Below are 17,689 nucleotides of genomic sequence, written 5' to 3' on the forward strand. Positions count from 1 at the left end.
TGCAAGATATAGACACAGGAAAAGACTTCTTGGAAAAGACCTCAGAGGCACAGGCAGTCAGAGCCAAAATCAACTATTGGGATTGCATCAAATTGAGAAGTTTCTGTACCTCAAAAGAAACAGTCAAGAAAGTGAAGAGGCAAGCAACAGTATGGGAAAAAATATTTGCAAACTATGCAACTGATAAAGGGTTAATAACCAGAATCTACAAAGAGATGAAGAAACGCCACAACAACAAAACAAACAACCCACTTAAGAGATGGGCCAAGGACTTCAATAGACATTTTTCAAAAGAGGAAATCTAAATGGCCAACAAACACATGAAAAAATGTTCAAGATCACTAGCAATGAGGGAAATGCAAATCAAAACCACAATGAGGTTTCACCTCACCCTGGTTAGAATGGCTCACATTCAGAAATCTACCAACAACAGATTCTGGAGAGGATGTGGGGGAAAAGGGACACTAACCCACTGTTGGTGGGAATGAAAACTGGTTAAGCCACTAGGGAAGTCAGTTTGGAGATTCCTTGGAAACCTGAATATAGCCATACCATTCAACCCAGCCATCCCACTCCTTAGAATTTACCCAAAGGAAATTAAATTGGCAAACAAAAAGTTGTCTTCAACTTAATGTTTATTGCAGCTCAATTCACAAAAGCTAACACTGGGAATCAACCTAAATGCCCATCAACAGATGACTAGATAAAGAAATCATGGGATATGTACTCTATAGAATAATATACAGCAGTAAAAAAAAATGAAATCCAGTCATTTGCACCAAAATGTAGGAATCTGGCAAACATCATGCTGAGTGAAGTAAGCTACTGCCAAAGGGACAAATATCGTATGTTCTCCCTGATCAGTGACAAATAACTGAGCTCCAAAAAGAAAACCTGTTGAAGTGAAATGGACAACTATGAGAAACAGTGACTTGATCAGCCCTTGTCCTGACTGTCGATGAACAACTTAATACTTTATCCATTTTAGTATTTTTTTGTTCTACCCAAACCATTGGTTGAACTCTTTAATTAACACACAATTATTCTTAGGTGTTTAAATTTAACTGAGGCTAGCACCATGGCTCAATAGTATAATCCTCTGCCATGTGGCGCCAGCACACCAGGTTCTAGTCCCACTCAGGAGCCGGATTCTGTCCCGGTTGCCCCTCTTCCAGGTCAGCTCTCTGCTGTGGCCAGGGAGTGCAGTGGAGGATGGCCCAAGTGCTTGGCTCTGCACCTGCATGCGAGACCAGGGGAAGCCTCAGGCTCCCAGCTTCGGATCAGCGTGGTGCGCTGGCCGCAGCATGCTGGCCGCAGCAGCCATTGGAGGGTGAACCAATGGAAAAGGAAGACCTTTCTCTCTGTCTCTCTCTCTCTCTCACTGTCCACTCTGCCTGTCAAAAAATTAAAAAATAATAATAAAATAAATTTAACTGAAAAATGATCCCTGTTAAATATAAAAGTGGGAATAAGAGAATGAGGAGATGTACGGATTGGGACATGCTCAATCGGACTTGCCCCAGTGGTGGAGTTAGAAAGGTGCCAGGGAATTCCAATTCAATCCCAACAAGGTGGCATGTACCAATGCCATGTCATTAGTCAAAGTGATCAATTTCAGTTCACAATTGATCATACTGATAAGTCTAATATTCAAAGGGATCACATAAACAAGACTAGTGTCTGAAAATACTAACTGAAAGAATTAAAAATTAGAGAATGATCCAACATGGGAAGCAGGATACACAACAGACTCATAGAATGGCAGATGTCCTAAACAGCACTCTGGCCTCAGAATCAGCCCTTAAGGCATTCGGATCTGGCTGAAGAGCTCATGAGACTATTTCAGGCATGGAAATCCAAGACACTTCGACAAAAAAAGAGGACCTAAATGACAGATCTCTGTGAGTGAGATCCCAGTGGAAAGAAGGGGTCATCAAAGAAGGAGGTACCTTTCTCTGAAGGGAGGAGAGAACTCCCACTTTGACTATGACCTTGTCTAAATAAGATCAGAGTTGGAAAACTCAAAAGGCTTCCATAGCCTTGGCAACTCATGACAAGAGCCTAGGGAGATTACTGATGCCATAAACAAGAGTGTCAATTTGTTAAGTCAACAACAGGAGTCACTGTGCACTTACTCCACATGTAGGATCTCTGTCCTTAATGTGTTTTACTATGCGAATTAATGCTATAACCAGCACTGAAACAGTACTTTACACTTTGTGTTTCTGGTAAGGCACAAACTGTTGAAATCTTTTCTTAATATATACCAAATTGAATTCTGTATATGAAGATAATTTAAAATGAATCTTGATGTTAATGGAATGGGAGAGGGAGCAGGAGATGGGAGCATTACGGGTAGGAGGGAAGTTATGGGGGGGCAAAAGCCACTGTAATCCATAATCTGAACTTTGGAAATGTATCATTATTAAATAAATGTTAAAAATTAAATAAATACTATGACCTTGTCTAAACAAGATTAGAGTCGGAGAACTCAAGGGGCTTCCATAGCCTTGGAAACTCATGACTGGTGCATAGGGATATTACTGATGCCATAAATGGGAGTGTCAATTTGTAAAGTCAATAACAGGAGTCACTGTGCACTTACTCCTCATGTAGGATATCTGTCCTTAATGTGCTGTACATTGAGACTTAATGCTATAACGAGTACTCAAACAGTATATTTCACTTTGTGTTTTTATGGGGGTGCAAACTGTTGAAATCTTTACTTAATGTATACTAAACTCATCTTCTGTAAAAAAAAAAAAAAGAAGAAATTATCAATTCCCAACTTGACTCTCACTGGGATTAAACATGACAATAGGTCTGATCTGATTTCATCATCATTTAAAAAATCATCTATTATTTTTCACTTTATGTTTCTCTGTGGGAGCAAACTGTTGAAATCTTTACTTAATGTATGCTAAACTGATCTTCTGTATATAAAGAGAATCGAAAATGAACCCTCATGCGAATGGAAGGGGAGAGGGAGTGGGAAAGGGGAGGGTTGCGGGTGGGAGGGACGTTATGGGGGGGGAAGCCATTGTAATCCATAAATCGTACTTTGGAAATTTATATTCATTAAATAAACGTTTAAAAAATTAAATAAATAAATAAATACATAAATCTTTTTAAAAAAAATCAAGTAAATGCACACATATATTGAAAGTAAAGAAAAAGGTGTTCCATAGAAACACAAACCAAAATAAGTAGGAGTAGCTATGCTTGTAGAAGACAAAATAAACGTTAAGACAGAAATTGTAAAATGAGAAAAAGAAAGTCACTACATAACAATGAAGAGAACCAGCCAACAAGATGTGATCATAGTTGTTAATGCAAATATGCCAGTGGACTTATTTTTATGGAAAAAAATGTTATCATATCTAAAGGGAGACATAAGCTCCAATGCAATAATATTGTGGGACTATAACACCACACTCTGATCAATGGACAGATCATCCAGACAAAAATAAAACATCAAAGAATTCATAGAACTTGTAGAAACTATTGATCAAATTGACCTAATAATATTTACAGAACATTCCATTCTATAACTGCGGAATCCACATTCTTTACATCAGCACATGGAACACTCCTTGAATAGACTATGGAGCACAAAATGAGTATCAAGAATTTTTAACAAATCATACACATATCATGTGTATTTTCTGACTGAAAAGCACTAGAACTCTAAATTAAAACAAAATAAGCTACAGAAATTATACAACTGCATGGAATATAAACAGCATGAAAGAACAGTGGGTTACTGAACGAATGAATAGTGAACTTAAATATTTCTTGAAAATTTATAAAATAAAACATATCCCAGCGCCGCGGCTCACTAGGCTAATCCTCCACCTAGTGGCGCCGGCACACTGGGTTCTAGTCCAGGTTGGGGCGCCGGATTCTGTCCCGGTTGCCCCTCTTCCAGGCCAGCTCTCTGCTGTGGCCCGGGAATGCAGTGGAGGATGGCCCAAATACTTGGGCCCTGCACCCGCATGGAAGACCAGGAGAAGCACCTGGCTTCGGATCAGCGCGCTGCTAGCCACAACGCGCCGGCCGCGGTGGCCATTGGAGGGTGAACCAACGGCAAAATGAAAACCTTTCTCTCTGTCTCTCTCTCTCACTGTCCACTCTGTCTGTCAAAGATAAAAATAAAATAAAACATATCATATACATTGAAAAGTTGATTCTGTTGCCAGCATTGTTGTGCAGTGGGATAAACCACTCCCTGCAAAGCCAAAACATTAACATGGTCATCGGCTCAAGTCCCAGGCACTCCACTTCCTGTCCAACTCCCTGCTCTTGCACTAGGCAAGCAGCAGAAGATGTTCCAAGTCTTTGGGCCCCAACTTTTGGAAGGCCAGTATATTGAAGGAGGTACATTGAAAAGTTATACTGCTAGAATTTATGTTAACATTATAAGGAAGGGAGAAGGAATTTCCACTTAAGGTTGAGTGACAATTAAGCAATTGAGTGCTAACTGATCTTTTGCTGTGCTCTTTCAACAGGAGGCTGGTGGAGTCTGCTCGGTGGCTGATTACCACCAATCAGCTAGTTGAAGGCACCAAGGCACTTAGAAGTGTTGCACACATCAATGGAAAAGAGAGTTCTGGAAAGATCCTGACCCTTGAGGTGATCTGGAAAGGGGAGCTAGTTACTGGGATAAAATGCCATGAACTCACAATCACCCTCAACTGGGTTCCTGAGGGAATGCAGGCTAAAAATAGAATTCTGTGAGTGGGGTAGCACATCTCTGAATTGATTCCCTATGGATTCATAATTTTAGAAAGGGTCACTGAAAAAAAGTTTACTTTTCCTGATGCCAAGAATTTGAACATAGATATTGCAGTTCATTGGCATATGTGCACATAGAATTGTAACATAGATATTGCAATTCCTTGGCATAAGTGCACGTAGTAGTTTGAATCAATAGCTAAATATCCTTAGCCTAGACATGTAGGGGCAAATATTGGAAGTAATTTCATTTCCCACATTTTCACTATCTTTTTAAATTTTTTTCTATATATTTGAAAAACAGAGTTACAGAGAGAAGTAGAGAGAGAGAAATAGTTCTTCCATCTGCTGGTTTACTCCCCAGATGGCCACAATGGCTGGAGCTGTGCCGATCCAAAGCCAGGAGCCTGGAGCTTCTTCTGGGTCTCCCACATGGGTACAGGGGCCCAAGGACTTGGGCCATCTTCCACTGCTATCCCAGGCCATAGAAGAGAGCGAGATTTGAAGAGTAGCAGCTGGGACTAGAACCAGCACCCATATGGGATGCTGGCACTTAAGGACAGGGGTTCAACCCGCTGCACCTCAGCTCCAGCCCTCTTTCACTATCTTTAAGTTCCCTTTGGGGTAATCAGAAAGCCTATAAAAGAAAAGTTTGTTGTCCATGTAGAGGATAACATTAAAAGCATAATTTTGACATTCATGCATTTATTCAGTAATTCATTGAAAATTTCTTATGCACTACATATAAGATGTGCTTATCTACATAATGTGGATATGGTGGTAGGTGGGTAATGCTATCTATATCCTCCTCTTTGTGTGGCAAAAATTGTGACATGATTTCCTTTTTTTTCAAAGTTTCCTTCCTCGTGTTTGGAAGCCATATCCTGATGTGACTCACCCACGTACTTCTCACTTAATCATATTAAATCATTTATGTACATACAGGGCACAAGCAGGGTAATAGATACTAGTATGTGCATAATTCAGAGTCACTGACTTCAAGATACTCCCATTGTACAATTGGATACAAGATTAAGAATTCATTGTGTACAACAGGTGTTAAGACAAGATTATATTGGCCGGCGCCATGGCTCAATAGGCTAATCCTCCACATGCGGCATCTGCACACCGGGTTCTAACCCCGGTTGGGGCACCAGATTCTGTCCCTGTTGCCCCTCTTCCAGTCCAGCTCTCTGCTGTGGCCAGGGAGTGCAGTGGAGGATGGCCCAAGTCCTTGAGCCCTGCACCTGCATGGGAGACCAGGAGAAATACCTGGCTCCTGGCTTCAGATCAGCGTGGTGCGCCAGCCGCAGTGGCCATTGGAGGGTGAACAAATGAAAAAGGAAGACCTTTCTCTCTGTCTCTAACTATCCACTCTGCCTGTCAAATAAATAAATAAATAAATAAATAAATAAAAGACAAGATTATATGCAGAATTTTTGGGGGGAGGACACAAGGTAGTATTCACTCTAGCTTAATTGGCTAGGAAAGGGTTGTGAGTTGGCTATTAAAATGAAAAAGAAAGGCATTGGAACATCACAGAAACTGATTGGTAGCTGTATAACTGAAAAATGCCCCCATTCAACCATGAACAAAAGCAATGCCTTGCAGAATAAGATGTTGATCAAACGAAACACAAAGTTTCTGGCCTCTGATCCAATGACTCCATTTCCCTGACATAATAAATAAATTGCTACTTGGCCATTGCCCAGGAAAAACTAATTTCTTTATTGCTTATATTCAAAGTCTATAATCTTAATCTTACCATTTAATTGATGCCTCAATGTGGATGAGACCACTTATGTGCAGTTCTCTAACTACAGCACTTTTGTATTTCGACTTCTGTTTTCTTTAACCTGCTTATCACTTTCTATTGGCCTTCAGAAGGAGATTGCTCAATATGCAGATTTCTGCTACAATCAATCAGGGTAATAGAATGGTCTTCAAAAAGTTCATGGAAATGCCCATTATACAAAAACTAGGCAGAAATTTCAATCCTGTTGCACTAACATGAATTTATTAACTCCATTTTCCACCTACTTTTTGAAGTTCCCTCCTATATGTTTTCTTATAATCCTGAAATTCCTCCTAGCATTCATCCACTGCCAAATTACAATTTTATCTCAAATTTTTAGCTATTTTTAACAGCTGTTAAACACCTTTTGGAACTCTACACACAAGAGATTGAACACTGAATGCTCACACCCCCCTCCCCTCCAGATAGAAGAGTTGTGAGTACAGTGAACTCTGGGTCTATCTCATCTTCCAGGACTCACCACTACACTCATTGACATCTCATAAACGCTTGTTGTTGTTTTTGTTGTCAAAGTTTGTGCGGTCCACCATTCAGGAGGAGATGGACAAAGCCTCAACCAAACCATCCGTGGTCGAGGTGTTCCAGGCACCCAAACTGCGCATGAGGATTCTCTACCTGAGCTTCCTGAGGTGAGTTACACTGGGTGATGGTCATGAAGAATTCCTTATGTTGTCTTACTTTGTCCTTTTTCAAGGTTGTCAATTTTTTGGTTCTTTTAAAAAATATATTCCTAATGTAATATTTAAAAATATATTCTGAATGTCTTGCCTCAGTGTGGAAATAAAGAATGTGTTTTGAGTAACTAATTTTTTCATCTTTTTATCTTTTTATATTTAATGTAAAGAGAACAGATTTCATATATTTTATAGGTATAGTTCAAGAAGACAACCCTCCTCAACTCCCTCCTTCAATCCTTTTCCTCTTCCTATTTTTTCTTAATTATTGCAAAAAAAAAAACAACATAATTTCAACCCACTCAATAACCATAGGCTTCATTCACCACTAATCATAATATTCAATAAGGAAAATGTAGGAAGACCACAGTTCCACAGGAGTGAAAACAAGGGCTAAAAACAACAATCATACCACAAGATGCCTTTTCATGCCTATACATTGCTTGCATTCTATGTTAACTGCCACGTATCAGAGACAATATGTGATGTTTGTCTTTTGGGGACTTGATCATTTCACTAAGTATAATGGTTTCCAATTGCATCCATTTTATAGCAAAAGACAGGTTGTCATTCGTTTTTTTTTTTTTGTGGCTGAGTAATATTCCAAAGGGTAGTATATCACATTTTTTTCAGCAGTCATCACTTGATGGACACCTACATTGATTCCATATCTAATTAATTGTAAATTGAGTTGCAACACTCACAGGGGTACAGATAACTCTTCAAATGGTAGATCTGTTTTCAGACTTTCCATAATGTTTGTACTAGATTACATTACTACCAACAGTGTATTTGGGTACCTTTTTCCCTCACCCTCATCCACATTTCTTATTTTTTTTGATTTGGGGAAGATAACCACCCTAATTGGGGTGGGGTGAAGCTTCATTTTGGTTTGGATTTGCATTTCCTTGATGCTTAGAGATCCTGACCATCTTTCAGCCACTTGAATGTCATCATTTGAAAAATTTTTTTTATTTTCTTTTCCATTTCTTACCTGAATTGTTTGTCTTATTGTTGAGCTCTCATAGATCTTGGAGATTCATCCTTTATTAGCTGTGTAGTTTGCAGATGTTTTCTCCTGTTCTATCAGATTACTCTTGACTTTTCTGAGTGTTTCCTTTGCAGGGCAGAACCTTCTTAGCTTAATGTAATCCCATTTGTCTACTTCTGTTTTTATTTCCTGTGATTCTGGGGTCCTTTCCAAGAAGTCTTTGCCTATGCCAATGGCTTTCAGAGTTTTCCTGATGTTTACCTCTAGTAATTTGATGGTTTGAGGTCATAGATTTAGATCCTTGATCAATTTCAAGTTGATGTTTGTATAAGGTGTAAGGAAAGCATCTGGTTTTGTACTTTCGCATGCAAAGATCCAATTTTCCCAGCACCATTTGTTGGATTTCCTTTCCTTAGGGATTTATTTTAGCTCCTTTGTTAATGAATAATTGATTGTAGAGATCTGTATTAACTTCTGGGTTTTCTGTTCTGTTCTATAGATAGAATGTCCATCTTTGTGAAAGTACCCATGTGTTTTGACTATAACTACCCTGTACAATGCCTTGAAATCTGGTAGTGAAAACCCTATGGCTTTGTTTTTGTTATTTTTCCTTTAGATATTTGAGATCTCTTATGATTCAAGCATTTTAGCATTTTTTTCCTACAGCTGAGGATCTAATTAATTTATTTGACAGATAGATTGAGACAGTGAGAGAGACAGAGAAAGGTCTTCCCTCCACTGGTTCACCCGCAAAATGGCTGCTATAGCCGGAGCTACACCAATCTGAAGCCAGGAGCCAGGTGCAGGGGCCCAAAAACTTGGGCCATCATCCACTTCCTTCCTGGGCCACAACAGAGAGCTGGACTGGAAGAGGAGCAACTGGGACTAGAACCCAGTGCCCATATGGGATGACGGCACTGCAGTCAGAGGATTAAACAAGTGAGGCATGGCACTGGACCCTGAATGTCCTTTTTAAAGGATTTATTTACTTATCTGAGATAGAGAGACACAGAATGAGACAGGGAGACACAGAGGTCTTCCATCCGCTGGTTAACTCCCAAAAAAGAACCACAACAGCTAGAGCTGGACTGATCTGAAGCCAGGAGCCAGGAGCCAGGAGCTTCCTCTTGGTCTCCCATGAGGGTGGATGGTCTAAGCACTATGGCCATCCTCCTCTGCCCTTTCACACCATTAGCAGGAGCTATATTAGAGGAAGAGCAGTCAAACACAAATAGGGTATCATATGGAATACTGGCACCATTTGCAGAGGCTTAGCATAATCCACCACAGTGCTATCCCTGTCTTTTGTATTTTTATTGGGATCACCATAAATGTGTAAATTGCCTTGGGTTGTACAAGCATTTTGTTGATATTATTTTTTTCCAAACCATGAACCTGGAAGATGCTTTGTGTTTTTTTGTATGGTCTTTTATTTCTTTCTTTATTTTTTTAAATTTACATCATAAAGATACTTTACCTTCTTTGTTAAATTTATTTCAAGGTATTTATATATTTTTGTAGCTGTTGTGAATAGTACTGATCTTACAAGTGCTTGCTCAACCAAGAAATCTTTTCTGTTGAAAAAGGCTATTGATTTTTGTGTACTGATTATATATCTTGAAATTTAACCAAACTCTTACAAGTCCCAGTAGCCTCAGAGTGGAGAGTTTGCTATCCATATATTTAGAATCATGTCATAGTGTAAACAGGGATATTTACTTCCTCCTATCAATTTGTTTCATATTGGTTTCTTTTTTGCCTAATGGAACTGACTAAAACATCCAGAACTGTATTGAATAGTAGTGGTGAAAGTGGGCATCCCAATTCAATCCCATCAAGGTGGCATGTACCAATGTCATCTCACTAGTCAAAGTGATCAGTTTCAGTTCATAATTGATCATAATGATAGGACTAAGTGCAAAGGGATCACATAAACAAAACTAGTGTCTGCAAATACTAACTGATAGAATCAAAAAGGGAGAGAATGATCCAACATGGGAAGTAGGATACACAGCAGACCCATAGAATGTCAGATGTCCTAAATAGAACTCTGGCCTCAGAATCAGCCCTTAAGGCATTCGGATCCAGCTGAAAAGCTCATGAGACTATTTCAGGCATGGAAAGCCAAGACACTCTGGCAAAAAAAAAAATGAAATGACCTAAATGAAAGATCTCTGTGAGTGAGATCCCAGTGGAAAGAACAGGTCATCAAAGAAGGAGGTACCTTTCTCTGAAGGGAGGAGAGAACTTCCACTTTGACTATGACCTTGTCTAAATATGATCCAAGTTGGCGAACTCAAAAGGCCTCCATAGCCTTGGCAACTCATGACAAGAGCCTAGGGTGATTACTGAGGCCATAAACAAGGGTGTCAAATTGTTAAGGCAACAACAGGAGTCACTGTGCACTTACTCCTCATATAGGATCTCTGTCCTTAATGTGCTGTACATCATGATTTAATGCTATAACTAGTACTCAAACAGTATTTTTCACTTTGTGTTTCTGTGTGGGTGAAAACTGTTGAAAGCTTTACTTATATATGCTAAATTGATCTTCTGTATATAAAGATAATTAAAAATGAATCTTGATGTGAATGGGATGGGAGAGGAAATGGGATATGGGATGATTGTGGGTGGGAGGAAGGATATGGGGGGAAAGCTGCTATAATCCGAAAGTTGTACTTTGGAAATTTATATTTAATAAATAAAAATTTATAAAAAAGAAAGTGGGCATCCCTGTCTGGTTCTGGCTCTTAGTGGAAATGCTTCCATGTTTATCCTATTAAAAAGATGACTGTGGATTTGTCATATTTTGGCTTGATTGTGCTGAAGACTGGTATATCTATACACAATTTGCTTAATGTTTGTATCATGAAAAATTGTTACATTTTATCAAATGTTTTCTCTGCATCTAATGAGATAATCATATAGCTTTTACTCTGAAATTTATTAATGTGATGTATCACATTTATTGATTTGCACATATTGAACCATCTCTGCATACTATGGATAAATCCCATTTGTTCTGGGTTAAAGATTTTTCTGATATTATATTGGATTTGATTAGCTAATATTTTTTAGGATTTTTGCATCTAATTTCATCAGAGATATTGGGCTGTAATTCTCTTTCTAGGTTGTACCTTTATTTGGCTTTGGATTAACATTTGTAGTTAGAGAAAAATTAGAATTTATTCTTCTTGGGCAGAGCCAAGATGGCGTAATAGTGAGGATGTGCACTGATAGTACGGGAAAAGATAGTTTAATAAAAGTGGAGTTACTGTAGTTTCAGGAAAAGGCTCAGGAAAAATTGCAGAGAAAACTATTCCGGATCTAGTTAATGTGACACGGAGGACCCACGGGGAGAGCAAGGACACCCACAGCTCAGGAGCCCAACCACGGAGTCTATGCACCAGCGCTGGAAGTGGAGGTGAGGTCAGTAGCCTGAGACATTGACAGGGAAATGGCAGAAAGAGCACAGAGGGAACGAGGCCTGAAGCCCCACTGGGGAAAGTTCACCAGGCTAAGTAGAAGAGAGAAATAAATAAATAAATAATAAAGGGACCAACACGGAAATGAGACTCTCTCTCTCCACTCACCTTACAAAGGCAAGCAAGACAAAGAGCAGGCACCATTTTGGACATACATAAAGTGGCACACGCCATCAACCAAGCAGAAAAACCTGACTCTGGTGGGGAGAAATAACAGGAGGTTAGGACCTACTGAAGGTGTGGAACTAATGAACTGAGACTGAAAATCTGAGGGTATGAGAGAGAACTCATGGAGTACAGACACTCGGTAACCTTGGCAACCTGGTGGAAGAACAGGAAAATTTGAGATCACAAGGAGGACTGCATAGACACATTGTGTGGTCCTTGGGGCAGAGCAAACAAATATTATACCCACAGGGGCCAGATTTATACATTGACTACCCTCAATTCTGCTCAGCTGTGTGGAATTTTTTTAACTTTTATTTAATGAATATAAATTTCCAAAGTACGACTTATGGATTACAATGGCTTCCCCCCATACCGTCCCTCCCACCCGCAACCTTCCCCTTTCCCAAACCCTCTCCCCTTCCATTCACATCAAGATTCATTTTCGATTCTCTTAATATACAGAAGATCAGTTTAGCATACATTAAGTAAAGATTTCAACAGTTTGCTCCCACAAGCTGTGTGGAATTACTTCCCTTCTGAGTTAAAAAAAAAAGAGAGAGAGAGAGCGCAAGAGTGAGAGAGAGAACAAAATGGGAGGGTCTAGAATGGCAGATGTCCTAAACAGCACTCTGGCCTCAGAATCAGCCCTTAAGGCATGTGGATCTAGCTGAAGAGCCCATGAGAGTATTTTAGGCATGGAAAGCAAAGACACTCTGGCCAAAAAAAAAAAAAAAGAGGACCTAAATGAAAGATCTCTGTGAGTGATATCGCAGTAGAAAGAATAGGGCCATCAAAGAAGGAGGTAGCTTTCTCTGAAGGGAGGAGAGAACTTCCACTTTGACTATGACCCTGTCTAAATAAGATTGAAGTCAGCGAACTCAAAATGCTTCCATAGCCTTAGCAACTCATGACTAGAGCCTAGGGAGAATTCTGAGGCCATAAACAAGAGTGTCAAATTGTTAAGTCAACAACAGGAGTCACTGTATATTTACTCCTCATGTGGGATCTCTGTCCTTAATGTGTTGTCCAATGTGAAGTAATGCTATAACTAGTACTCAAACAGTATTTTGCACTTTATGTTATGTGTGGGTGCAAACTGATGAAATATTTGCTTAATATATACTAAATTGATCTTCTGTATATAAAGATAATTGAAAATGAATATTGATGTGAATGGAATGGGAGAGGGACAGGAGATGGGAGGGTTGTAGGTGGGAGGGAAGTTATGGGAGGGGAAGCCATTGTAATCCATAAACTGTACTTTGGAAATTATATTTACTAAATAAAAGTTTTAAAAAAAACAACATGGGTAATTCACCTTTGGCACACCCTTAACCCTGAAGAACCAAACAGAGCTTTCTGGCCACACCCATCACATGCCTCTAAGGATACATCAAAAGCAGACAGTTCACTTAATATAGAGTCATAGTATAATGAGAAGAAACACCACAGTGAAGAAACCAAAGAATATCTCCACAATGCCAAGCAAGAAACGCAGAAACCAAGGATAAAAGAGCAAGGAAGACACTATGATGCCCCCGAATGAACAAGACATCCAAGCCAAGATTATGAAGATGATGAGATAGAAAAAAATGCAAGAAATTGATCTCAAAAAATTGATAAGAACATTAAGAAGTTCTCAAAAACAAATTCTTGAACTACAGAAATTCTTACTGGACAGGATAATATATATCTCTCGTGAAAATGAAATCTTAAGGAGGAATCAAATGAAATGAAGCAACTAGTAGAACATGAAACTGTGTTAGTGAAGAGAAATCATGAGGAAATGAAGAATTCAATAGATCAAATGACAAACACATTAGAGAGCCTTAAAAACAAAATCAGTGAAGCAGAAGACAGAATATCGGACGTAGAAGACAGAGAACAGGAAAGTAGTCAAACCAAAGAAAAGAAGAGGTAATCAGAAATCTAAAAACTATTGTTGGTAATCTATAGGATACTATCAAAAAAACCCAACATTCAGGTTCTAGGAGTTCCTGAAGGCGTGGAGAGAGAGAAAGGATTAGAAGGCCTTTTTTAGTGAGATACTAGCAGAAAACTCACTGGATTTGGAGAAGCACAGAGACATCCTAGTACAGGAAGCTCACAGAACCCCTAATAAACACGACCAAAAGAGATCCTCACCATGACACGTTGTAATTAAACTCACCACAGTGAAACATAAAGAAAAGATCCTAAAATGTGCGAGAGAAACATCAGATTACTCTCAGAGGATCTCCAATTAGACTCACAGCTGAATTCTCATCTGAAACCCTACAGGCTAGGAGGGAATGGCAAGATATACTCCATGTCCATATAAAAAAACTTCCAGCCCAGAATATTATATCCTGTAAAGCTCTCATTTGTGAATGAAGGTGAAATAAAGACCTTTCATAACAATCAGAAATTGAAAGAATTTGTTGCCACTTGTCCAGCCCTACAAAAAATGCTTAAAGATGTGTTACACACAGAAACACAGAAACACAGCCATCAATATGAAAGAAGGTAAAGGAAGAAAACCTCACAGTAAAAAACCACAGGAAGCTCAAAGTATATACTAGAAAATATCTTTGGGAAAATGGCAGGGCAAAGTTACTACTTATCAATAGTCACGTTGAATGTTAATGGACTCAACACTCCAGTAAAAGACACCGATTGGCTGATTGGGTTAAGGAACAAAACTCATCTATGTGCTGCTTACAAGAAATACATCTTTCCAACAAAGATGCATGCAGACTGAAAGTGAAAGGTTGGAAAAAGATATACCATGCCAACAGAAATGAAAAAAGAGTGGGTGTAGCCATCTCAATATCAGACAAAATAAACTTTAACACAAAAACTGTTAAGAGAGACAAAGAGAGGCACTATATAATGATTAAGGGATCAATTCAACAGGAAGATGTAACTATTATAAATGTGTATGCACATAATTACAGGGCACCAGATTATTTAAAAGATATGTTAAGGGACTTAAAGGGAGACTTAGATTCCAATACAATAGTACTGGGGGACACCAATACTCCACTCTCAGAAATAGATCAATTAGACAGAAGATCAACAAGGAAACAGCAGATTTAATTGACACTATTGCCCAAATGGATCTAACAGATACCTACAGAACTTTCAATCCTACACAGAAAGCATTTAAATTCTTCTCAGCAGTGCATGGAACCTTCTCTAGGATTGACCACATACTAGGCCATAAAGCAAGTCTCAGCAAACTCAAAAGAATTAGAATCATACCATGCACCTTCTCAGATCACAGTGCAATGAAGTTGGAAATTAGCAACTCAGGAATCTTGATGTGAATGGAAGGGGAGAAGGAATGGGAGATAGAGGGTTGTGGGTGGGATGGAAGTTATGGGGAAGAAAAAGCCATTGTAATCCATAAGCTGTATTTTGGAAATTTATATTCATTAAATAAAAGTTTAAAAAGAATTTATTCTTCTTTAAATTCTTGTATTGTAATCTCCATTCATTTCTATCAACTTTTAAAAATTATTTTAAGTATAAAAATTTCATGTATACAACTTTAGGAAAATAGTTATTCTTCCCACCAAAACCACCCTCCCACTCACACTCCCATACCACCTCCTCCTCCTCCTCCCTCTCCCCTTCACAGACTCATTCTCCATTAAGATTCATTTTCAATTACTTTCTAACAAGTTTTTGATTTCTTTTTTTTTTTTTTGACAGGCAGAGTTGGACAGTAAGAGTGAGAGAGACAGAGAGAGAGAGAGAAAGGTCTTGCTTTTCCATTGCTTCACCCCCCAGTGGCCGCTGCAGCCAGTGCGCTGCAGCCAACACACCATGCTGATCTGAAGCCAGGAGCCAGGTGCTTCTCCTGGTCTCCCATGTGGGTGCAGGGTCCAAAGACCTGGGCCATCCTTCACTGCCCTCTTGGGCCACAGCAGAGAGCTGGACTGGAAGAGGAGCAACCGGGACAGAATCCAGGACTAGAACCTGGGGTGCTGGTGCCACAGGCAGAGGATTAGCCAAGTAAGCCGTGGCGCCAGCAAGTTTTTGATTTCTTCTGTAATCCTCAGTTCAATGAGAGCATGTTTTCAGTCTCTATTTCTATGTGTTTGCATAATTTCTAGAGTTTCTTTCCAGCATCATAAAACTGTGGTCAGAAAAGATGCTTGGTATGATTTCAATTTTTTTGTAAATTTGCCAAAATTTGTTTTATGGTTTAGCATTTGATCTATACAAGAGAAAGATACATGCACTGATGAAAAGGATGTGTATTCTGTTGTGGTATGAAATGTGCCATAAATATCAACTAGGTCCGTTTGTTTCATATTGAAGATTATCTATGTTGTTTTTTTGTTGATTTTGGTCCTGTTTTTGGTGCATGGGCTCAAGTGTAGTGTTGATAGGTCTAAGAGTCCAAGGGATCACACAAACAAGACTAGTGTCTGCTAATACTAACTGATAGAATCAAAAAGGGAGAGAATGATCCAACATGGGAAGCAGGATACACAGCAGACTCATAGAATGGCAGATGTCCTAAACTGAACTCTAGCCTCAGAAACACCCTTAAGGCATGTGGATCTAGCTGAAGAGCCCATGAGAGTATTTTAGGCATGGAAAGCAAAAACACTCTGGAAAAAAAAAAGAAGACCTAAATGAAAGATCTCTGTGAGTGAGATCCCAGTGGAAAGAACGGGGCCATCAAAGAAGGAGGTAGCTTTCTCTGAAGGGAGGAGAGAACTTCCACTTTGACTATGACCCTGTCTAAATAAGATTGAAGTCAGCGAACTCAAACAGTTTCCACAGCCTTGGTAACTCATGACTAGAGCCGAGGGAGATTACTGACACCATAAACAAGAGTGTCAAATTGTTAAGTCAACAACAGGAGTCACTGTGTACTTCCTTCTCATGTGGGATATGTCTTTAATGTGTTGTCCAATATGAAGTAATGCTATAACTAGTACTGAAACAGAATTTTACACTTTGTGTTTCTTTGTGGGTGCAAACTGATGAAATCTTTACTTAATATATACTGAATCGATCTTCTGTATATAAAGATAATTAAAAATGAATCTTGATGTGAACAGAATCGGAGAGGGAGCAGGAGATGGGAGGGGTGCAAGTGGGAGGGAAATTTTGGTGGGGGAAGCCATTGTAATCCATAAACTGTACTTTGGAAATTTATATTTACTAAATAAAAAAAGAAAAGAAAAATATAAAAAATAAAGTATAGTGTTGAAGTCTCCTATTATTTTATTCAAGAATATGTCTCCCTGTAGAGCCATTAATATATGTTTATTTGTTTTAAATGGCCAGGAACCCTGGTATTGGGTGCATATATATTTATTACAGTCACAACACCCTGTTGAATCATTAATTAATGCCTTTCTTTGTCTCTTTTAACATATTTTCTGTTAAAGTCTATGTCGTGTGATATTAAGATGACACTCCTGCTGTGTTTACTTTTTGTTAGCATGTAATATCTTTTTCTATCTATTCACTTTCATCTGAGTGTATTTTTGTTTGGGAGCTGTATTCCATTTAAGCAGCTAGTAGGGTGGTCTTATTTTTTGAAATCTTCAAGCAAGAATGTATTTAATTGTAGAATTAAGCCATTTACATTAAAAGTTTATCATTCACAATTAATGAATGGTCCTGCCATTTTTTCTGAGCTATTCATATCCTTGGCTTTAGATTTCCTTTATTTTTTAATAGCACCTTTTTCTGTATTCACAATCTTTCATAATGATGAATATTGTTCACTATTTCTGTGTGCAGCACATCCTTAATTATCATTTGTAAGTCTGTACAAGTTGTGAAAATTCTTTCAATTTCTGTTTGTTTTGGA

General features: G+C 38.8%; 1 protein-coding gene across 1 annotated transcript in view; it reads left to right on the top strand.

Annotated features, from left to right (window-relative positions):
- The window catches only part of LOC100345278 (steroid transmembrane transporter SLC22A24-like), a 41,568-nt gene that overhangs the window by 11,948 nt on the left and 11,931 nt on the right, over positions 1-17,689 (top strand). Inside the window, 3 exon segments of the mRNA XM_070069363.1 lie at positions 1,274-1,288; positions 4,509-4,632; positions 7,064-7,179. Coding sequence (XP_069925464.1) covers positions 1,274-1,288; positions 4,509-4,632; positions 7,064-7,179 — 255 coding nt within the window.

This window comes from Oryctolagus cuniculus, chromosome 1 (genome assembly GCF_964237555.1).
Source record: "Oryctolagus cuniculus chromosome 1, mOryCun1.1, whole genome shotgun sequence".
In the NCBI taxonomy this organism is placed as follows: Eukaryota; Metazoa; Chordata; class Mammalia; order Lagomorpha; family Leporidae; genus Oryctolagus; species Oryctolagus cuniculus.